General features: G+C 42.6%; 1 protein-coding gene across 2 annotated transcripts in view; it reads right to left on the reverse strand.

The window, feature by feature from the left end:
• Positions 1-25104, reverse strand: part of ACSS1 (acyl-CoA synthetase short chain family member 1) — a 158699-nt gene extending 133595 nt beyond the window's left edge. Inside the window, exons 1-2 of one of the 2 annotated variants that reach the window (XM_088477359.1) lie at positions 24628-25104; positions 2429-2525 (exon numbers count right to left, since the gene is read on the reverse strand). In XM_088477359.1, coding sequence (XP_088333485.1) covers positions 2429-2525; positions 24628-25003 — 473 coding nt within the window. In that variant the 5' untranslated portion in view covers positions 25004-25104. The remainder of the gene's footprint in view (positions 1-2428; positions 2526-24627) is intronic. The other variant, XM_088477360.1, reaches the window with a different exon arrangement.
• Between the last annotated feature and the right edge of the window lie 265 nt (positions 25105-25369).

Raw genomic sequence — 25369 nt, forward strand, 5'->3', positions numbered from 1 at the left:
CTATACATTATCATTTTCATTATTTCTGTGGTAGAGTAGAGATATAACTTTGCCACAGAGCACTTTAGATATCTCTTAGCTCAGGGTTCTGAGACGCTCAGTGTTCAACATAAATAAAAAAGTTTCACAGTCATTGCCAGTTTGCTTTGTTTAGTCAACAGTAACAAGAAATACATGTTCTTCTGCCCTATGATCTGCACATATAACAAAGGCTGGATTGTAATAGAAATTGTAATTTTATGTGTTGATGATTTCTGTACTCTAGTTCATTCCAGAAGTGAAAGCTCGAGAGAATTAAGCAGGGTACACACCATAATAGATATACCTGCAGATGATGGTTGTTCATACACTATGAACAACTATCATCTGTCATCTGGCCGCGGGTCCCGCTGGCCATGAGGCGTGCTGCGCCCCCCTCCCCGCGGACTCTGCAGCATGTGTGCCGGTGGTCGGCTGACCATCCGTACACACGGCGTGATGCCTCAATATATCTGCAGTTATATTGGGCATCAGCTACTGGCCGACGGGCACAAGATATATTGGCCAATCAATTGATCGGCCAATATATCTGCCAGTGTGTACCCAGCATTAGTTTAACCAGATATTGTGATATACTCTGCACAATGCAAAAAGCGGAGGATTCAGAAGAGCCCCGGATCACTTTTTCACCATCACTAGTGATTTCAAAATCACTGGTGTACAGCTGTTGGGCCAGCTGAGATCGGTCTGAGTTTAACAGAATGATGAAGGTTATGGAAGAAGTGAGGACCTAAAGTGACACTGCCGGAGTGATGCTAGTTTTAAATAATTTGGGATATTTGTGTAGCAAGATTACCGATAGCAGATAGGGGGGTTGAAAGGGCGTACATTTTTCAGGGGCACCAACAGTTATACCAGTAATTCTGCATGGGTACTCAGCAGCAAAAAATAAATAAAAAAAAGCAAATAAACCTAAATATAAAAAAATATATATATAAAGTCCTAATAGGTGGCACTCAATCAATACAGGCAACACAGGCATTTATTGATTAATCACCGACGTTTCGGAGCCTCTTTATTGCTCCTTCATCAAGGTAAGACCTTGATGAAGGAGCAATAATGAGGCTCCGAAACATCGGTGATTATTCATTAAATGTCTGTATATGGGGCCAGTTTATGGTTTCTATTGGAAGGCACCTGCAACGCTGTTTTGAATTCCTGGGAGTGCCACCCTAAGGGACTTGCTATATATATATATATGAGAGAAAAATGTAGGGGTCAATAAAATGCAAGGATGATAAAAATGTTGCAAAACTTGTAAGCGATTCAATTTCAAAATGCAAAAATCTATAAAAATGTATGTATAGAACAAATTATAATTATTATTACATTTTATTTATAGGGCGCCACAAGTGGTCCGCAGCGCCGTACATACAGTAAAGGGTACACAGAAAATTACATTACAGTACAGTAACCAAAATATAAACAGAGAACAAGTAACAATTAGCAACACAATGAAGGTGAAGGCTGTCATAGAAGTGCTAGAGAAGAAGGCTGTGAGACAGTGGGGGGAGGACCCTGCTCCTAGGAGCTTACAATCTAGGGAAATAAATGAATACATAATGTTAATCCACGTCAGTAAATGTATTCTAGGACACTGATGATTTTATATATGGGACATACGCAAACTATTAGTAAATGTTTGACCAAGCACAGGCAGTGTAATGGTCAGCAAATTAACCCTAGTGTGTATGTGTGTGTAGAAAGGGTAGGGTATATAGATTGTAAGCTCCTCTGGGGCAGGGACTGATGTGAATGGCCAAATATTCTCTGTAAAGCGCTGCGGAATATGTGTGCACTATATAAATAACTGGTAAGAAGAAGACATAACTGATCAAATCACGCAGACATTCTTGGATAAAACAGGTCACAGCTTTATTTGACCATAATTATAATAGTAGACGTGTACTGGTCTGTTTACTCAAAGACAGAATAATCTGCGAGTTGCCTTCTGCCACTATCTAGATACTACATTTACAACCCTAGGACCAGCAGGGTCTCATGTGGCAAAAATGACAATGCAGGGGCACCCTGGAACTGGCACTGGCATGGCATGCAGCTGCTGTGTGCGACTCAGAAACCTACGGAGGCTGTTCTGCTGTTGGAAATGGAGGGACAGCGGCAGATTTTGTTGACATGTTAAATTCAGGGGTGCTTAATATTTGCAGGTACCCCACGAAAACACCCGCAAATGCTATTTGATAAATAAGCCCCTAATGATGGAAGTTTACGCAAAATTAAGTAATGCACAATCCTCAGGAACAGACAATCAGGAGACAGTTGTATTTGTCAAGTGAGTACATCTAGATAGTACATTTATGGTTATATACACTGTGGCACAAAGATTTATATGATTTAAATGAAATGTACTAAAATATACATGTCCTACCTGTACGTGATGTTAACTTGGGTCCCTGGTTCATCCCTTTCCCAGATCAATGCAACTCTCTCTGGGCACTGATGGACATGCTTGTCTAGGCAATTCACTGTGGAGGGAACACAGGATGTTATTTTAGTATACCTATACCGTGTTTACAAATAGATATACTGTATACCTTCTTTCCACTGGAGCTTTTCTGTGTGGCAACAATTCGAGATATATGAATACATTCCACTACATATCAATCTGTCAATACATATTCCTGTAATTACTATAGCAACTAAAATTATATAACTACATAATCCAGGTGAGGAATTTCCACCAACAGTGTAATGTTGCATACACACGGGAGGATTTTCCTGAACGATATGAACGATAACGATATCGCTCAATGATAAATCGTTCATATCATTCATTTTTAAGCAGTGAACGACCGACGAACGACCAATGATGCGCGTTCCCACATGAACGATAACGATATCTATGGTCAACCGTACATGCAGGCCAACTTGGGACGATTTTGTAAAGATTTGCCTGTAAACGGATGGCTCTTCTGAAATATCTATCATAGATATCTATCATAGATATCTACTCAAAATCGTTTGCCCTGCACTACAGAAAGTTGGAGGGAAATCTATCAGCGATATCTTTGGTTGTGCAGATCGTACTGTGGACCTCATCAGAGTCTCTCGTACGCGGACAATGTTAACAGACCACGCATGCGTACGCTTCGTTGTGCGCATGTGCGTACGAGTCCTTGCGATCACAAAATCCGTCGCTTGTACGGCTTGCGAGCTGGAAGTGACTCCCGATAGTTGATTGACAGGAAGCGCCGTTATGGGTAGTAACAGGGGAAGGTGCTTGTGAACGGGGGAGTGGTTGTGCGAACGCAGGCGTGTCAGGCCACCAAAACGCCGTTTAAAGGGCATGCATAATTTACAAAGTAGCGTAAGCTTGCGGAAGGCTAAGGCAACCCCAAGGGCTGCGAGCAGCTCCGATGGCTCTCGTTGGTCCAGATTAATCCTTCATTTCCCTGAGATGACGTCTGTTGCGAGTGGCAAAGTGGCGTCTTTAGACACTTGCGAGCGCACTTTGACGTAGCTGGATAAAACATAGTGGACGTACTTACGAGACGCAGTGCGAGCACTTCATTACAATATCCAGCCCCTTTTTGCCAGTGAGCGATCGCATCTTGCGAGAGACTCTGAATGAGGTCCTGTGTGTATGCAGCATAACACAAATAATATAGTTATTTATTAGAGACTTTATCAAAATTGAGGGGCAGATACAATTAGCCTAATTGTCAGCCCTGCGCTATTTAAGTGCCACATCCCCAAGCATTAATCCGCAGAGGGTGCACTTAATGCAATTTTTTCTCTCAATCTCAGGAGCTGCGAGGAAACAAAATCTGCATTACATGCATCCTCTGGGGCGTAATGCATGGGGAAACCCACAGACTGGAGCACTTAACGTGGAATCTATGGGTTAACATACGCTACACCTGGGTTTACTGCGCAGGGAAATTGACTAATAATTGAATAGCTTTGGCGTTAAACTGAATCTGCCCCTGATTGTACTATGTCATGAAATATACAGATGTAATTAGGGGTAAAGCCAAACTTGCCTACATTTATTTATTCCCCTTCATGAGAGTGCCTGGAGGGCAGATGCAGCTGATCGCTGATGAGGGGGGGTACTAATTACTCTGGCCTCTTGGAGGGTATTGGCGAGGGGCCCAGGGCCATCTGTTGTCCCCTTTGCAACGTGCAGCGCCGAGAATATTTCCATTATTTTCTACTGGGGGTGCATGGCCACACCTCCCAGATTTGTCCCCGGTATCGATATCGAGACCCTCGATCGTTGGTCATAACTGAAATAAAATATAAGGAGCAATTTGTTCTATATGCTATATCAAAATAAGGAGACATCACTTTTAATTGTTTTATTTCACATTTTTGTACTTTTTATTAAATATTTTACTTACCGGTAGTAATATAATACATGTATGAACTAGGATACAATTATAAAGTAATTTAATAAAATGTAGTTTTATGATTCTTTTAGATACTACCCTGGTTAGAACTTGGAGCACCCTGTGCCGGCTCTCTGTATTGTGCCCCTACATCGTGCGTGGCCGAAAATGGGGGTGTAGCCAAATTACCATAGGTCACGCCCCTACGTGACGTTATTTGGAGGTGTGCCTGCATGGCACGCCTCCAAATAACGTCAGGCTGGGGGGAAGCCTCACTAGCTGGGCTTCCCCCAGCCCTCTCCCGACACTGAATGGATGCCGCGCGCATGCGCGCAGCATCCATTCAGACTCCTGGGTCCGGCACTGCCGCACAGCTGCGGCAGTGGGGGTCCCCAACCTCCCGATTTTACCACCCGCGAGCCACTTCGGCCCACGGGTGGAACAGCGGGACAGTATTGTCCAGCCGAAATCCGGATGTTGGGGAGGAGTGCGCCCTCTATGAGTGGTCGAACACCCTAGAGCCGGCCCTTTACATAACACACACTGTTTTTGTTTTTCTTGTTTTGGTTTTGGCAAATCGTATATTAGCTGTCATTTTTCTTTGACTTGATATAAATAAACACATAGAGGTATATTTACTAACGTGAGAGTTTTTAGAATGGTAGATGTTGCCCATAGCAACCAATCAGATTCTACTTAACATTTAACTAGCACCTTCTAGAAGATAATAGCTACAATCTGATTGGTTGCTATGGGCAACATCTCCACTTCTAAAAACTCTCACTTTAGTAAATTTATGCCATAGAATGTATAATGCAAAATGCCTGAAACCGTATGTTCAGATGAATAGCAGCCCAGTGGAATTCAACCATACCAGCTTTATAATCTTCCAGGCCTGTCATGTGTACTGTTGTAAATGGACTGTGAAAAGTTAATGTACAAATAATTCCATAAGAAACCAGAATAGATTAGTTATCACATAGTTTAACAATCCATACAGAAGACAGAATAACTAGCTCAAAGGTCGTTTGCCAATATTTTGAAAGTGCAACTCTAACACACATCCAGTTTTTTAAAGGGTGTGTATATTTGAGGGGTTTTTTTTACCTAAATTAGACTTTTAGGCGTCGATCCAATTAGCCGCGATGATCTCGCCGGTGTAAGTCATTGCGGCAATGGGTGCACTTTACGGCAGCCCGAATTTGCAAAATTCTGCGAATATGGGCTCATAGCGGGCCACGAAGGGTGCGACATGCCGGTCCGATCCCGGCGTTTTAACACCGTTGCAACGGCAACTCGCACCCTTCATGGCTAATTGGATTGACCCCTATAGATCCAAGGCTTCATTCATGAAAATACCAGTACCTGCCAAGCTGTTTTCATTGGTTGTATACACTCTCTAGCAAAGTGTACATAACATTACCTGTATATGATGTGCCTTCAATGGAGAGCCACATCTATATTGCAGATCTGATGTATCTTCTAATGTTGGCACATACGGTATGCTGTGATACAGTAGCCAATATTTGGTGACTGGCCACTATCGCAGCAAATGTGGCCACCAAATGACCTGGGTGCTCAATAATAATTGATTATAAATTGGAATGTGTGGAGAAATTGGCCTCAGTTTGTTTTGGAAGTGATCTGTATGACTATTTGTCACCAACATGGCCACCCTAAGAGTTCCAGGACTTACACTGTAGTAGTCATGGCAATGCTCCAGGTCTGCCAGTTCTGGCTCCACACTGGCTCCCACTCTAGGCTGGCTCCAGAGCCAAGACAAGTTCTTAATATCTGCTCCACACTGCTCCAGGGATCTTTGTTGTAGCCCGGGGGGTTGCTCCAAACCTTAAATCTACTGCTCAAGCTACAACTACTTGACTCAACTTCTACCACTCGAGCTACTGTATTAATAAAATGAGAATTTGTTTTAGGTTTAGGTCACTGTACTAGATGGAGATGTCTAACCAAAAGTAAGAGCGCAATGTGAACAAACTATCTAAGCCGGAGGGGAGGAGACTGGAAAGTTCCAACTTTGTGTCTTTTATTACGGTGCAGGGTTAATCACACACATCAACGGATACACATCAGCGGGTACACATCAGCGGGTACACATCAGCGGGTACACAGCAGTCAGGATACTACAAACAGGTAGAAAATACGCAAGAACACCGCAAACTCAGGTTATGATAGGAACTCATGCTGAGGGCCAATTCAATTAGACGTGAAAAGCCGCGATCCGCGAAAAAGTATCGCCGATCACGGCTTTTCGCGTGGCGGAAACTTATCTTCGTATTCAATTCCACCTGCTTTTCACGTATGCACGAAGTAAATGAAATGTAATAGGCGAAAAAGATTTGCCTCTGAATAGCAGGAGAAGAGAAGTGCAACATTTTTATTTTTGGGTGCAAAGGTGGAAAATCCAGAAAAAAAGGGGGGAAGCTGATGCACACTCTAAGTACTAAGAATAATAAATATCAAAAATATATAATAAAACTATCAATTAACATGGTGTTATATAGAGGTTCTTAGTACATGTTTGGCCAAAGATGTTTGCCCACTTCATGGTGACCTCACCAGGTGGGTCCCTAACAGGTGGGGAAGCCACTCAGAACCCTTGGGACAGCCCCCCAAAGGACAACTGTGTCAAAAAATCCGAAAAAAAGTTAAGAACTTTCATTTTGGGGGAGAAAAAGTAAAAAGTGGGGGGACAAGCATAAAAACTAGGACATATCGCTCAGTGTAGGCACTGCGTGGGGAAGAGGAACGGCTGTACGGTTACAATGTTGTAATTGTACTTTCGTTCCACTATCTGCTAGTGGATATGCACCTTTGCCCTGATCTAACCCTAGTCCTAACCTAACCCTAGTCCTAACCTAACCCTAGTCCTAACCCTAACAGTAAATTCAGGTGTTGAAATTTTGGCTGTCGATATTCACAATTTAGATATTCTGACAATGTTGACATTATACTGTTGACATTCTGAATGTTGACGATGTGACTGCGTACCGAAACAGACACCAAATTATCTCCAAGTTGCTGACTGCCAACCACATAGTCAAGTCCAGCATATCAAGCTTATAGAAAAATAAAAAGTTGAAAAAGACCACGGTGGGCAAGTTGTGTAGGACAATGGCTTATTTGCTAGGACATGGAGAAAAAGAAAATTGGTAAAATCCTGCTTTTCATTATTATTATTATTATTATTATTAACACACATTCCCATACAAGTGGTAGGTCTGGGGAGATTAGTACAGGGTTTGAGCGGATCAGGCGTGGGACCTCACACCCCACTATATGTCTCCTCCTGCAGTCAGCAAAGAAAAGATTGCCTTAGTACATATAAGGGAAAATTAAGGTTTGTCAGGGTCCTATGGAGAAATAAAGTGCATTATCTAGGTCGGGGGAAGGGCCCTATCTCACATCATGACTTTGCCCATGACATGCAGACCTGTGCTCTCTTACGCAGTGACACAAGTGGACAGATCACTGCTTTCCATATGAATTTACTGGTGATCTGATAAGCTAGCCTGCAGACATCCCGGGATCACGTACCCAACCCGATCAGATAGCCTTGTCATCAAGATACACACAGACAAGCTGAGATAAAGACTGAATACAATAAGGTAGTCAAGCCCTAGTCAAACATAGTATGCCTGGGAACTGGATAAAGAATAGGGAATGCTGGGGAAAATCTAAATAATGATGATAGACCATCTGAGGTATATTTACAGTATTTACCATATAGAAGACATTTGGGTGGATATGAATACAGTGTATAGCAATACAGGATGAAAGTTTGAATGTGATGCATTCATGCCTTTTTCAGCCTAAAGAAAAAAATATGTTATAAATATATATATATTATATATATATATATATATATATATATATATATATATAACAATTTTATATAAACTTTAACAAGAGTTACAATATTCTGAAACGTTACTTTTACATGTACATTTGATAAGAAGCAGCTATAGCTATTTAACATGTGAAAATCCTGCACACACTTCTTTTTAGGACAAAATGTAGCAAGTCTAGGTGCAGACATTGTGTACATATAATAGGGGGCAATTTCCGTGAACTGGAGCCATCTTGGAGATTAAGCCTGTAGATTTAAAATGGCAATATTAAGAAAGGCAATACCAACCTGGTTTTGCCTTTTAAATTATTGCTGCTTTAAATCTAATCGCCAAGAATTGGCCCCTATTACATATACTGCAATGTCTGTTTGTTCAGAGAATAAATGAATATAATGACAAGCTCAGAGTATTAGTTTATTTTAATCTCTTTCAAGCTTTTAACTTCACTTGAAAAAGTTTTCGTTTTTGCATTATTGTAATATATTGCTTTTATGAATGGCGATTGTCAGCAAGTGAAAAAAATTAGCCCAAAAATCAGGTTGTATTAGTTTTATTTGTTTTCATATGGGCTAACAACCCTTATGATCACTATATGGGATATATTTAGTTAAATTGGAATTATAAAGTAGTCTCAGGAACTGCCATAAAGTGTAATGTAGTGTCTCTATTTAACAGCCCGAAATAATGTACTGTGTAATATCCATCTAAGGTTTTTGATTGCAATTGTTGGTTTATTTGAAGAATGCAGACACAATACATGGACAAAGCAAGATAATAGATACAGTAACTTGCACAATTGTCACCAAGGCAACACACACTACAAAACAGCAAGTACAGATTTCTATTGAGGTGCTATTGAAGACAAATTAAATTTATGACTGCTCAGTTAATAGGAGTATGTATGGGAATGCAGAGTCTAGCTACAGTAGCTAGATATTAGCATTACATAAGAGTTATATTGTTCAAGAAAACAATCACTAGTAAATAAGGATATATTAGGTCAGGTGCTAAGTTATTAATAATGTATGTGTTACAGTTATTGCACATAGGCGCCAAATTATTTTCCAAGGATGTATCATGGAGAGTTTTGTACCTGGAAATATCCCTTTTTAACATTACTATCCAATAATATTTATCAGTATAATGTATGCATATTTCACTATATAGTCTTAATCCCTATATTTAATGCATGGGGGTCTTTTGGAAGGACCGAAATTGCATAGTAATACCAAGTTCAGCAAACGTGTCATAAGGAGATTGCAGTGAAAGGTCCACAGAAAGTGTACCACGTGTGATGTGTTTACATCCACCTTTTCCTCAGGAAAATAAACTTGGAAATGATGGAAACATAAGTCATGTGCCTATAGACTGGTTAGCCACTGTATTGTGTACATCTAGTGACAGATTACCGCATGAAGAGCTCAAAAGGAAAATTAGGAGCCCAAGAAATAGCATGCTGGTAGGACATGGCAGATTTGTGGAGATGCTGATGCCGGACCGTAGAGGGACTGACTATTATTTATCTAGTCCCTCCCTCTAACCACATTATTCATCCTCATTGTACACTTGTACACACAGTGTAATCAGGGTCGGAGAGAGCCAGGCCCAGGAACTGGCAAGGGGACGTAAACTAATGAAAGGAGGTGTGGCCAAATATGCCTAATATAGGCAAATTTCTCTAATATAGAAAAAGAGCATTGGGGCCCCCCAAATTTTCCACTAGCCAGCACAAGCTTAACAAACCACGGCTGGTGCCATGGTGCCACAATAACTGGGGGATCACATGGGTCTATGTAGTAACTGGAGATAAGGCGGCAGAAATGAAAAAGGCAGAGAAAGCCCTGTATATATCACTTCTCTATACGTACCAAAGGATTTTCTCTGCATTTTGGCTGTTTGCGCTGTGAAGGCTAGATTTACCCACTGCCATAGGCATCTATGGAGTGTCTCAGCTGTTACTAAAGAGACAGGTCACTTACCATCAGCTGTCTTCTCCAGCTGACGTTATCTGGCTCCTGCAGTGTATAGAGTTGTGATCTTGACGTCATCATTGTTTGTTCATTTGTTAATAAAGTTTTGGGGTTTTTTAATAGCTGCTGCGCTTCTCATGACAGTACTTATTGGGCTAATTTAATTGGATGATGGGTTTAGTGCATGCGCAGAAACGCATCAATTTGCGAAGTGTGTGTCTGACCAGCATCCCCTGAGATGTTGAGTTTTCACTGATCCTTTGGCAGTTCAAATCTGAGCAATAATCGTGAAAGCCGACTCCTGCTTCGCAAAGGGAACAGATGAAGCAGGATCGGCTGTTTCTCTGCTCAAAGTAATACTTAAGTACAGATGTGTCCTGCTACATTTTTACTGCGTACGCAGCAAATCGCATTACGCATGGCGCGAGGCGTGTGTCCGCGAGCAGATAGATACGTGCACTGCGTTCGCACCCGTGCCGCCATAGGAATGCATTGCGTGATCGCAATTCACGCCATAGCGCAGCATAGCGTATGCTGCTGCAGGTAATCACGTGGCGCGATGCGTGCACACGTTTGTAGCTCGATCGGCAAAGATGTAGCAGGACACATCTGTACATGGACCCCACAGGCTCTCCTATTTAAGTACAGCTCCGTGTTGACAGCAAGCTGCTGTACTGTGCACACGCAAACTGACCTACTTACTGTAGATATATATCAATACTTTATGCACAGGTATTCTCCCGTTTTTCTTACTACTATTATATAGTTGCTGTATTCTGCAGGGGTTATATTTCTACAGCACTTGCACTTTATTATAGAATTTCACACGGAGGCTGTTGCATTAGAGCTATCTCATTTGCATGTACTCATGATACATCAATTAAACTGGTTATATATGCATTAATAGCCTTGTGATAATGTCATGTTTTATGTATGAATTGGATTACTTGTGATTACTTAATTTATGCACAGGCACTTTATTTCTTGCTGCTAAATATAACAGTTGTGCTGAGGTGTGCGTTCACAAACAGATTGGTTGCCTCAAATAGCACTTGCAGTTTATAATACCCTGTGTGTTCATATTAGATTGTTAGTACTAGATGCAATATCCTTGAAACATTGATGTGATATTCATGTGTGCCCCTCAAATGAACATGGGACTTTAGGACCAAGGGGTCATTCGGTACAATTTAGAGTCTAGTACTATTGCTCTAATTGTGTGGCAACTATCTCAGGTGAGTAATACTCTCATCGGATGTCCTCTGCGCAGAGCTGTAACTAGGGTAGTGCGGCCGGTGCCATCGCACAGGGCACCACAGGTCAGGGGGCGCTGTTTGGGCCAGTCAAATTTCTGTTTATTATCATTCTCACTTGTAGATTCCTCTTATTTCATCCCCAGCATCTCCTGGCCTCCCCTATCTTTTCCCTGGCCCTTCCCCATGAGGCCATTCCCCTTTTTTGGGTGCATTCTGTCCCTTTGAAAAATGAGGGGGGTGCCAATGCTCTTTCTGGCACAGGGCACCAAAAAGTCTAGCTACGGCTCTGCCTCTGCGTATAAGTAAGACATCCGAAAGCAGATAGGGAAACCTGAGTAACGTGCCACCCACTCTGTTGTTTCTAAGGGTTAACTGCTCTCAATCAAATCTCTCACCCTTCATAGATGGCCATCTGGCCAAGTGAGGTGTAGTACAGTTGAGAGTAGCAGTTCTATCTCCCTGACCATTCTGATACTGTACTTCTCTTTTACAAGTAATCTAATTGTTTCACATGCAACATTGAATATACAAACTGGGTACACCACAAATGACGCCATTGAAGCTTGAGATATAAAATTGATGTCATCTAATATTTTGCCCCGATTATGGCTTAGAAGGTACTTATGCCTCATACCTCTAAGCATTTTGATATTTTTGAATTTTATGCTATTAATGGCCTTTATATGTGTTTTGGTATGTTTGCCTATTTGGTGTCATAAAGAATTTATTTTAAGTTAATAATATTAAAGGTTATGTTTTAAATTATCTTCATCTTTCAATTACAAAGAGTGCTCACAACACAGAGTTCTTTCCTCTCCTTGTTTTTTTCTCACCAGTGATTCCAACCCTAGTGAGCACCACCACTACCTCAGTAATTTCTCTTTTTAGATATTAAGCTATGTAATAGGAATAGTGGTTACTTACTAACTGATACCAGATTTATATATTCTATCTGTGCGACAATCTCCCCATTTCCAATCCCCCATTATTGTCGACCTTGTCACCTTCTATGGCTCCCACTCAACAAAAGAGGGACCTGGGGGGATACGTACTTTGATTGTAAAGCAAAATCTGATGGTGGGACCCCTTATACTATGTCCTCATGGTGCCTGCTCCATGCAGATCTGCTGTGCCAGCTATGGGCAGGGGATGTGTGTCTTGCCAGGGAAGTAAACATTTTTGCCTGAACACTCGTTGATAAATGAGGCTCTGAATGTTGTCCATGGCACTGCCTGAGTTTTCATTCTCTTTTTCCTCCTAGCTCTATAGCCCAGATTTATCAACGAGTGATATTCTTAATCTTAAATGGTGCTCCAACCAATCAGCTTCTAACTGACATGTGTTTGAAAAATGTCAGTTAGGGACTGATTGGTTGGAGCACCATTTAAGATTAGCAAAGAGTGATATCACTTAAGTCTGAGCATCTTCCTCCTCTCTTTCTTCAGCACTCCTCCCACTCTTTTTCTCCTCCTCTCTTTCACCCTCTTACTCAATATACTTCTTCGCTCTCCTATGTTATTTTTTTCTCATTAGCACTCGTTTTTTTTATATGGATAATTCTTAGCGTTACCTTTTTTGTTTCATCTTTACTATTGTACTCTTTGGGACTTCCTTACCTTTCTCCTCTTCAGAGTATTTTTTCTAACACCACTGACACAGGTGAGATTTAGAAATTAGATCTAGAGATACGTTGTTAGAATACTCCAAGACGGAACCACCAGCATTGACTGGAAAACATGAGAAAGTGTATTTCATGACCAATTATTCAGGTGCCTCTAATAAAGTGCAGAGTATCCTTAAAAAATATTGGCACATTTTGCATCTGAATAATAGTTTGAAAACTGTCATACAAGAAAAACCGTAGTGTTTCGCAAAGCCCCTGATATAAAAAAAAAATTAGTACATAACCATCTCAAAGACATTACTAATACCAAAAATGTAAGACAGAAGACAATTGATGGGAAAAATGTTGGGGAAGGCTTCTACCATTGTGGGAGATGCTCCAATTGCAAATTGTTGGGGTACACAAGCACAAGACCCACAACTGTTATTAAATCAAATCAAACCAATAAGTAATATAGGATCAAAGGTACATTTTCATGCGACATGCGACAGTGACAATCTAATATATTTACTTGAGTGCTCATGTGGGCTTCAATATGTGGGACGCACGACGAGAACCCTTAAGTTAAGGATTTACTAACTCTGTCGAAATATTCACCAGGTTATATCGACCAGGTTAGCCTGTTTACTATAGGGATAAATACAAACAAAAAGTTGGGCGCTTTCCACTGGGTTACAATCAAAATCTTTTGTAATGGTGCATACACACGATCAGATTTTTCCTTCAGATATGAACGATAACGATTTAAAAATCGTTCAGTCGTTCATATCTGAAGGAAAATCGTTCATATCTGATATGCCTGAACGATGGACGATCAACGATGCGCATTCCCGTTTGTCAGATAACGATATCTGACATCTGATGGGTTTGCAGTCAGACTTGGACGATTCCATTCATTTTAGTGCAGTCAAAAATCGTTCAATCGTTCAAATCGTTCAAAACTTAGGTAAAATCGTTCAAATCGTTTAATCGTTCAGTCGTTCATCTGACAAATCTGACAAGTCTGACAAATCTGACCGTGTGTACGCTCCATTAGTCTCACATATAAATCAGTCTAATTTGTTCTAGTAAAAATTCCAATTTACATCCATCGACGAAGGTGATAATAAAAAACCTTTTATTCAATCATAAGGCTCACAGGAACCGCACATAAAAGAGAAAAAAAATAAAAATATATATAGTGAAGTACAGTAAATATTAAAACTTTCTAAAACAAGAATCTCCACGATTAGTGGGATTGAAAATGCGTACCAGAGGTAGGGGTGTAATCAGTACACCAGCATACGTATAATTCAACAGATTTAAATCCGGAATATAAACCTGTTCCAGCACAAGCTAGTGCAGATAATCCTCCAGGATGTTCCCCTCTGATAGTCGCTCCCTCCTTTCACCAACGCGTTTCGACCGCCAGGGTCTTTGTCAAGGTGTATGCGTTTGAATAAAATACAGTCTTATATACCCCCTCCCTTCCTGTCATTGGTTATTGGCTGGGAGGTAAGATATACTCATTTTCCAAAATATTAATTGGACAGTGCAATATATATATATAAACAAGACCATAATGAGCATAATACTTTCTTACATAAATACTTTCTTATAGAATACATCTACTAACCTATTCAAGTAAAATCGTTACTTCCGGGTTCGGATGGCTGGTGACACGCACCTGAAGGATGGTGGGTATTCAACTCGCTGCCTAGTAACCCCACCACGTGATCATTATAGTCCGATCACGAGTCAGCAAAACGTATTATTAACATAGACACCTCCCATGGTCGCATCACGTGATCGCATCTACGGGCGTTCAGGTGGATCTTTTACTGTCACAGGATCGGAACTTTCCGGTCACGTGACTCGGGTATCTGGGGATGCGTAGTAGGCTGCCACACCCCCAAGGAGGACTGCATTAGACCGCACCACGTGGTCAAGACTCTCCGGTCACGTGAGCAACATATATAAGCGGTGCCAGGGGCGGGTCAGCTGTCAATCAACAATGCGTTCCATAGTAAGGAACGCAAATAAAATTACCGGAATTGGTAGTCGAAAACAATATATCTAATAAGATATTATTAGAACTGGTATAATGCTTAACTCACTGAGGAATATCATACATAATAAATTGGATGTGCATATTTGGAGTGAACCATAAAAAACAAGTATCCATCCATAGGTGGAATATAAATAATACAGTACTTATTAGTAGTCTAAGGAAATGTTACTGATTCTGGGCAAAGTGCTATTAATGATGTGCAAAATAACAAATAAAGTGCAGACAGTAGTATGCTCATAATTTACAATAAAAGTGTGGATATAAAAATACACATAAAAATAAATATAAAAATGCAAAATTCTAAAAGGTCATATCAAAATCATAAAAACCATTTGATCTCAAATTCACTGTTGAGACCTGATGGAGCCAATGTTCGTAATTCATAAATCATTTTCATTTCAGTTTTGGCTAACTCATTATCAATCCCTCTTTCTCTCCAATGTTGTTTAATTTGTTTAATGCCAACCACTGTTTTAATCCCATCAACAGAGCAAAAATGATATATATTTTTTTTTTTCTCTTTTATGTGCGGTTCCTGTGAGCCTTATGATTGAATAAAAGGTTTTTTATTATCACCTACGTCGATGGATGGAAATTGGAATTTTTACTAGAACAAATAAGACTGTTTTATATGTGAGACTTACAAAAGATTTTGATTGTAACCCAGTGGAGAGCGCCCAACTTTTTGTTTGTATTTATTTCAGTTCATTTTGGAGATAGTGACCTCCATATTTTGAGTCGAGTGGCTGCACTCCTAATTTGGAGCGCAAATTATATCTGTTTGTTCTTATACTGTTTACTATAGGTACCCACGATCGTTGATCATGGGTCATTATTAGGGATGTGCGCCGGACCATTTTTGCCGGATTTGGATTTGGTTCTAATTCGTCGTCCGGCTTTGGATTTGGATTTGCCAAACTGCGGTGACTGGCTTTGGATTTGGATTTGGATTTGGATTTTTTTACAAAAATTGACAAAAAAAGCTAAAATCACATAAATTGGTCTTTTTTTTCTTCCTAGAGTATTATTAGCCTCAATAACATTAATTTCCAGTCAATTTAGACCATATCACAGCTTATAATATTGTTTTCAACATTATTGGCCAAAGGTTGCAGTGAGCTGACTGGTTACTAAGCGACAAAGCAGCGGCACAACGACACAGACACCACAGTATAAAGCACATCTATGACACATTGCCACACAGCAATGGCAGAAATGAAAAGAAGTGCAACCACCCAGTGGGGTACGGCCAGCAGAATCACAGTACTTGTTTACATAGTGGGCTACGGCCCAAGGAGTCACAGTGCACAATCTTATTCACATTACACCGCACTTAGGGCCTGATTCACATTACACCATAAAGTAGTGTCTCTTATTTATGTTACGACACACAGTAGTGCCCCTTTTACACAATGCCCACAGTAGTGACCCTTTTACACAATGCCCACAGTAGTGCCCCTTTTACACAATGCCCACAGTAGCGGTGTCCCTTACACAATGCCCCCAGCAGTGGTGCCCCCTATGCAGTCCCCTTAGTAGTAGGGTCCACTATGCAGTGCCTCCAGTAGAATGCCCCCCAGTGGTATGCCCCCCATTAGCAGGCCCCCCCAGTAGTATGCCCCCCATTAGCATGCCACCCAGTAGTATGCCCCCCATTAGCAGGCCCCCCCAGTAGTATGCCCCCCATCAGCATGCCACCCAGTAGTATGCCCCCCCAGTAGTATGGCCCCCCCAGTAGTAGGCTGCCCCAGTAGCAGGCCCCCCCAGTAGTAGGCTGCCCCAGTAGTAGCCCCCCCTGTAGTATGGGCCCCCCTGTAGTAGGCTGCCCCAGTAGCAGGCCCCCCCCAATAGTAGTAAGCCCCCCCAGTAGTATGGCCCCCCCAGTAGCAGGCCCCTCAGTAGTATGGCCCCCCCAGTAGTATAGCGCCCCCCAGTAGCAGGCCCCTCAGTAGTATGGCCCCCCAGTAGTATAGCCCCCCCAGTAGTGCAGACCCCCCCCAGTAGTATGGCCCCCCGCACCCCCAGTAGCAGACCCCCCCAGTAGCGCCCCCGGCCCTTGCACAGATAAAAAATAAAAAAATAAAAACTTACCTGTATCCCCGCTCCCGCGCCGTCCGCTCTGCTGTCACACGCTGAGGGAGCCGGAAGACGGAGCTCATGTGTGAGCTCCAGCCGGCTCCCTCCGTGCAGCAGCCAATGAGAGTCTGTGTGACTCTCATTGGCTGCTGTAACAAACACACAGCTGCCGCTGGCGGCTGTGTGTTTGTGTCTGTGTAGGGCAGAGCGCTATCACAGCGCTCTGCCCTACACAATAGGAGCCCTGATGTCGGATTCTCTAGTGAGAATCCGACATCAGGCAGCCGCCGTTCGGCCCCAAACGGGGATCCGAGTCAGGCGGTGAACACCCGAACAGGGTTCGGGTGGACTCGGATCCCCAATGTTCGGAGCGGTTCGGATTCCACAGAATCCGAACCGCTCATCTCTAGTTATTATAGTAGTTTGGTGGTTGGTGCATGTGCTGGATGTTCGATATCGAACATCCAGCACATGCAGGACGATCAGACAACGATTTCTGATCGTCCCGTGTGTACGGGACATAACTGCTTTGGGGCTTCTTTACATTTGGATGCATCTCCCTGAAATGCTTTTTCAAAAGTAGGCATGTAAGATCAAGCAATGTTTTTACAAATTCATGTGTGCTCTGTGTGATTTCCTTATGTCACGACCAGAGTTGTTGTACCTGGTAAGTTGCGGTCTCTGCCTGTGCGGGTGCTTTGGCGCGGTCCTATCTGTGGGGTGCTGGTGCCTAGAGGTTGGCGTGAGGTGCTCGTGGATGTCTGAGGGGTACAAGCCATGTGGTGACAGGTAAGACTGGCAGTGCTGCCACGCTGAGGATTGCTGGACGACGCCATCTTGGTTTTGGGCATGTGACCTGAATGGGCCAATCAGGTTGGAGCATCTTGTGTTTACTCTCAGCAGCCTATCATGCATTTTCCCATGGTACTTAAGGGTGTTCAGCATGCCCTCTAGTTGCCAGTGCAATGTATACACAGCGCAAGCCCTGTGAGAGTTCTCTTGCTCCTTAGCTTGGTGTGATTATTGCAGTCCCAGCAGTGCTCCATTTCCTGCTCTGTCTCCATCACAGGCTGTTCCTGGATACCCGCATCTACCCTGCTATACCCCGTTACTCACCCCCCTGTTTGTGTACCCTCCAGTACTTCAGACCACTGTTCCTCAGACACACCTCCATTGGACTTTGCTTTTTCTGTCTGAAACCTGCTCCCATCCTCACTAATAGGGCTTTCTTTTTTCTCCCTGACACCTGTTTCCAGCCTCATTAATTGGACTTTGTTTCCTTGCCAGACATTTATTTTCAGCCTCACTTCACTTGGACTTGTTTATTTTCTGTCAGTTTATATATTTGTAACCACTTCATGAATAATAATACTCCTATTAAACCTGCTGCATTCCAATACTACAAACCCGTTCCTGTTTCTTCTCCTGCATCCACCCCGGGTTAAAAAAATAATCCAGACCTGACACCTTAGTCCTATGTCGCAAGACTTCATCTTCAATGTACTTTTATCACACATTACAAGGGAAAATGTGTATTCTCACGACTGTAACAATATGTAAAATAAATGGTATTCTCAAATGTCTTTAGTGCTTATCATTATGCAAAATAACTATGCAAAACCCTTAAATACATGTGTTCAATGGGTGTAGTAAGTATTACAGCAGAAGCCCGGCAGGGGTGAAGATCCCGATCGCTAATAAGGTAAGTATGACTAACCCTAACCCACTCTTAGGGGTGCCTAACACTAACCTCCCCCCTAGTGGCTAACCCTAACCCCCCTCTAAGTGCCTAAACCTAACCCCATCATTCCCGCAGCCTAAACCTGAGTCTCCCAGGGGGGTGCCTAACCCTAACCTCTCCCCGGGGGTGCCTAACCCTAAACCCTAGCCCCCCCTGCCCCTAGCCTAAACCTAACCCTCCTGTGGGGGCTGCCTAACCCTAAGTCCCCCCGTGAGCCCTGATACTTAATCCCCCCGCCCGGCTTACCTTCGTTTGGTATGCCGGGTGTCGGGGCTCCCGACGTAGGTCTAATGACAGGCGTCGGGTTTTCGACGCCTGTCATTATTACCATGGCGGGATATGACAGTCGGGAAGCCGGCGGTCGGCATTTACACCGTCGGCTTCCTGACTACATCCCGTGTTCAATACAGGGGGAGATGTATTAAACCTTTGAGAGAGATAAAGTGGAGAAGTTGCATTTATCTAGCACAGTCTATAACATGCTTGTTAGAAGCTGATTGGTCACTATAGGAAACCTCTCCACTCTTTCTCTCACAAAGGTTTGATATACCTCCCTCATAGAGGGCCTGCAAGTGGTTGCTTTGACAATAGTGACAAACTCAGAAGCAGCTGCATCCCCTGCTACCACTGTTGTTTTCACCCCTGGCTTTGAATACCGTGTACAGAGAATGGAAGATTCTCCCTCCACCAAACTGTTTATCAGCCGCTGTGAACCCCTGTACTCTCAGATACAGATACATATACATGCACTTTAGCAGGAATCTAGCTCACTTACTCAAATTTAAATGCACAGCTCCAAATGGGATCTCTGTGCAATTTTGCACTTCATGAAAGATTTCTAATGTTAGCATAAAGTACTTTTAAAAACATTCCAAATGTATGCTGCTGCCAGGTCAGAATTAGGAGGAATCAATGGAAGATTTCCAAATACTGTATGACATATAATAAAAAGGAAGAATTCCAGATTAGATATGTACTATTATACTGCAATATGATCTTTAGTGAACCATTCTCTACTAATCTTTATAAGGAGCACATGTTCCGAGATTTTTATGCAGGAGGTATGCCATTCATTGGCACAGTTTTTATGTCCGTGTTGCTTTGTTTGTTCCCCTGCTTGATGTCAGCAGGTACCATGCCTGGTGAAAGTAACAATGGCTATGAAGTAGTATAATCTAAAACTATGTGTTCCCTGAAATTATTGATTACTCATAAGCAAACAGCCATTAAGTTGTATACAAATGTACCGTGCCTGTGCCTTAGGCTGCACAGGAAACAATAAGGGTGAATGAACTCTTACTTGCTCAGAGCTCTTTAAGGCGGGTACACACCTGACAGATATATCTGCAGATCGAGTGATCTGCAGATATGTCTGCAGATGATGGTCGTTCATACACACTGTACGACCATCAACTGCATGCTGCAGCAGCTCGGGCGTGGCGTAATTGCGGAAGGCATGGCCACGCCCCCTTCAGGAGAAAAAAAAAACATCTGCGATGCGGCGCTGCACGCCTGTAAGGGTCAGCCAGTGTGTAGCCAGCATTAGAGTTTAGGGCAATATTTATCAAGAGTCAGAACTAACAATCTGCATTGCTGCTTATTGTTTCGGTGCAGATTTTAGTAGCAATGCAATTTACCAATGAGAATTCCCAGCACCTCTGCAAGAGTTTTCTCTGTATTGCTGGCAGTCTAATACTGGGAACACACTGACAGACACATTGGCCGATCAATTGATCAGCCAATATATCTGCTGCATATCAGCCACGATATGTCGGTGAATGTCGTCGTTCACAAACATATCGCATTGGCTGTGCTGCCCAGCCAACGGACAGATATGTCTGCAGAGGGGGTACACACACAGTGGCAGCCGCGAGGAGGGGGACGGGACATGCTCCGGCCCCCCCACTGGCCGCCGGGACCCGAGGGCACAAGCAGATGATGGCCGTAAATTTACTAACAATCGAGATTGGTCGAGATGTCAATCTCGGGTGAGTTAAGGGTTGATTTTCATCTCGCAAATTTACTAAAGGTAAAGTCAGGTGAGAGAGAGATTTCTCTCTTCTCACTCGTAAAACTCGGGGGAGATAGCTAACTCGAATCAACTCACCATCGGGCAAATCGGAAGCATTTTTCACCTAAAATATACATCTCTCAAATTTTCAAAAAATCGGGATGACAAGCTCGGGTAAGATGACAGCAAACTCTCTGGCCAAATCACTTTTCAAACTCTCCTCCTGTGCTGCGAGGAGCCTGAAGCATACACAAATCATTGTGATTTGTGTATGTTTGTACCTTTAATTAGTTAAAAATGGGATAAATTATTTTTTTTTAAAATGACGTGAGGTCCCCCTCCAAAAGCATAACCAGCCCCGGACTTGTCAGCCTGTCCTGGTACCTAAAATTACAGGTAACAAAACTAGTAGGGTTCCACCGTAATTTAGGTACCAGCACCAGGCTGCAGGGCCAGTCCTGGTTTTAAATATAGGGGGTGAAAAATTGCGTAGGAGTCCCCCTATATTTAAAACCAGCACCGGACCCAAAACAACCGGGGGTGTAATGCCACAGCCAGGAGACCCTATTACCAGGTCTCCAGGGCCAAAGCATTCTCACCCCAAGCCGCTCAGGCCAAGCCGGTGATCTCAGGGGAGGTGGGGACCCCCTAAAAAAGGGGTCCCCCCCTCTCCCAAAACCCCAGGCTTGGTCTGGAGCCTGAGGCTCTTCCCCGCACCCCTGGGCTGTGGGTACGGGGGTAATAAAGTGTTAAATTGAAGTAAACTATTGTATTTTACAGTGGAACTACAGGTGCCAGCATGCTTGCCCTTTGGCACTTGTAGAACTACAAGTGCCAGCAGGCGGCCAGCACCCGTACCCCCATTGTAAAATAAATAGTTAAATAAAGACAATACACACACACCGTATTTAGTACAAGTTTAGTACACTCATATCTCCCTCATACATACTTACCTGCTGCCAGGTGTTTCTGTCCCCAAGTCCCCGTACAATCCAATGGAAGTACCTGCAACAAAGATCCTATACTCACCTCCATCCCTGCGCTGGTCTCCACAGGATCCAGGGGGGTCTTTGCAAAATAACAACACGAATTCCTGAAGCCAAACGGACAAGTATGGGTATGTGTGTTGCCACACATACCGATACTTCGCGAATGCCAGCTGACGGGACGTCACAGGATTTCCCACGTTCCGCCAGCCAATCAGTGGCCGCTTCACATATAGCGGCAACTCATTGGCTGTAACCCACGTGGGTCCCAGCCAATGAGCGGCTGCTACATGAGGAAAGGCTTTTCTCAGATTCAAAAATAGACACTTTAGACCTGTGTCGGACCAGCATTCTAGATGCAGTATTTTAAGTATCAATAAAAGTCAGCAAACATCTGTTGTTGATATCACTAAAGTCTCTTTACTGGCACATGAGCTGCTTCTAAAGTGTCTAAACTCAGGAACACTGCACTTAGCATTATCACCTAGCGCTAATTTAACAGCTGCTGATATCCAGGTCCATTTCTTTGGATGTAAACTACTCTAGGTTGTGACACACATTGTAAAAAGCCAATGACGTGCTGTAGGATAGCTGCAAAAGTTCATGAAAATGCTCCTGAGATTAGGCAGCAGAAAGAAATAGTCAGCTTGGTAAATGATTGGTATGATATCAGCCTTGGTGGGAGTACTTGCAGCATATCAAATGGTTTTATTGCAGTTCTTATGAATACAGAAGGTACGCCTGCTAATACTTCCTCCTTGTCATCATGATGAAATCCATCACACTCTCTCATACCTTTAAATGGTTGTGATATCCTATTGAGCTGCGGATATAGCAGAGGGTATGTAGTCAGGAAGCCGATAGCAGAGATATGTTTTGGAACATGAGAATGCAGGAAGTGTCCTTACAGATCTTCCATAGGAGCCTAGAAATCTATAATTCTGCAACTCTAGAATGTCATTTTATAGCATCTTATCTCTGACAACACCATGTACCATTAATAATCGCATATCTCCAGTACACACAGTCATTCCGTAAAGGAAGGTGGATTGTAAGCAAAAGTGACAACTTTAAAAAATAAATGGGGGTGCTCTTGTTACATCTCCCATATGACAGTAGTGCCATGCATAATAATGGTTAGTGGCATAGGTATTTATTAATAGTTACTTATATAGCGCACACATATTTTTCAGTGCTTAACTGAGAATATCTGGTCATTCACATCCCTGCCCCAGCGGAGCTTACAATATATATACCCTATCACGTGGACATATACATGATCATTGTTTTTAACCTACCAGTATGTTTTTTTGTGGAGGAGAAACTGGAGCACACAGAGGATACCCATGCAACCATGGGGAGAACATACAAACTCCACACAGAAGACCTTGGTGGGAATCAAACCCAAGACCTCAGTGCAGTGAGTGAGGCACTAATGATAACTATTACACCAACTGTGCTTCCCCAAGGTAGTACAAATATTGCACCCATAAAGCTGACTCATGCAATCATATGAAGTTTACACAATATACAGTATCTTCTCTCAAGGCAAATAAGTATAACCATAAGCATTAAATAAACAAAACACAATTAACGAGTATTGCAATACCGTGTACACTATAGGGTAGTAAGAGAATTTTCTATTTGCTCAGTGAAGTATAATACATCTATAGGCTGTATGTGCCAGAACTTTAGTCCATGAAGCATACAACAGACACAAGTGTTATTATTGTGTTGTGTTCTAGGCTGAGACTCTCTGAAATACTAGTTTATGGCTGTGTGGCTATATAGAAACCAGCCTGATACATTGCTGCAGCCAGACCCAGAGCACAACACGTGACAGATGCAGAAGTGTTACACTCGGGAGTGATCTCAGCCAATCCGAAGCAATCTACGAGCCCATCCCACTCCTCTGAGCGCAGCATAAGCAGCGTCACAGTGCGCATGCCAAGGAGTCGAGAAGACAGTATTAACCCCTTCAGTTCCTGCTTCTACAAAACAATGATCGCAGCCCAAAAACAAGTATAAATGATGCATTAAAGTGCAACAAAGCTACCTAAACGAAGAAACAGACAATGTCATAAATCAGATCAATAAAATAAAACCAATTATTTAATTACACACAGAAGATGTGATCACTAATTGCTGGATCATATGGTTGATTGATAGTTTAGTATGCAGACTAGAGAACTCTACATTGTCACCACTAAAACGGCTCCAGCGATGGAAAGAGTTGCAGTGAATTCTCAAGTTTTAACACGCTGCAGAGAAAATGTGGATTTGCACCTAACCAAAAGGAAATCGCTGTAATTACTAGAGTCGTTTCACTACTGGAGCAGCCTCCATTGCTGAGATAGACGTTCCATATGGGAGAGAGATCCCTCCTAGATCGTGCATGCAAGTGATGCGCTGACATGTGATATAGCATATGCTTCTAGTTATACAAATGCATCATGCAGAGTAATGCATAAAAAAGTAACAATAGCTGCTTTGCAGAGCACCAAAAATATCAGCTATAGTATTTAAGCATTAAACCGGTGACGCAATTCCATGACTGCTTGCGTCACTCGCGTTAAATCAGATCTTTGCGCAAGAATAATCCCTCATGTTACTAATCTTCCACCTCATACACAGAAAGGGGATTATCACTCACCGGATACGTTCAGCTGTCCACCCAGGAACCATCTCACCCGGCCTTGAGTGAAGTCACAGTCCTTGACTGTCTGGTGTGGTTTTACCCAGATCAGCCTCTCCCTAGCAAGGACACCCCAAAATGTCTCAGGGTCTTCTTGTGACAACCGTAGGAGATCCTGGTAGGTCCGTACACTGGGTAAAGCCGTGGCTTCTGGCATGTAGGCATGGACATCCCATTGGGGGCCAGTAACTTGGTGTGATGGTTGAACATTCTGTTTCTGGTATGATGCACAGTATCTGACCCCGATTCTTCTCCAGGGACAGATCCTTGCAGGATTGTGTTGCTTGCAGAATAGCTGCTGTAGGAGAAGTCTGCTGGTGAGATTTGCTGCCATGATTTCAGGGTTACACTTGCAACATAACTTTCCAAAAGAAATGATAAAAAAAAAAGTTTCAACAGGTTCTCAGATGGAAGGACCTCAGTGCTGATGATAACTGCAACTGCTAACCATCTGCTATAGCTGTACTGATAGAATTACAGCTAGGAGCTCCTCCTCATTTCATATCCAGGAAATGTAAATTGAAACTTTTTTCTGCACCTCTATGGCAGTTCATTGTCCTTATATAATCCTTGTGCAAATAACACATGTGGTTTTGTGTCTTTCCACTTCTGATCATTTTTGTGAGGGTTCCTTATCTGTATGCAGATGCAATTGTCCTTATCACAACTATCTCCTCTGCAGGGAATGCTTGTATATTAT

This window comes from Taudactylus pleione, unplaced genomic scaffold, assembly GCF_031769625.1.
Source record: "Taudactylus pleione unplaced genomic scaffold, aTauple2 ptg000201l, whole genome shotgun sequence".
NCBI lineage: Eukaryota > Metazoa > Chordata > Amphibia > Anura > Myobatrachidae > Taudactylus > Taudactylus pleione.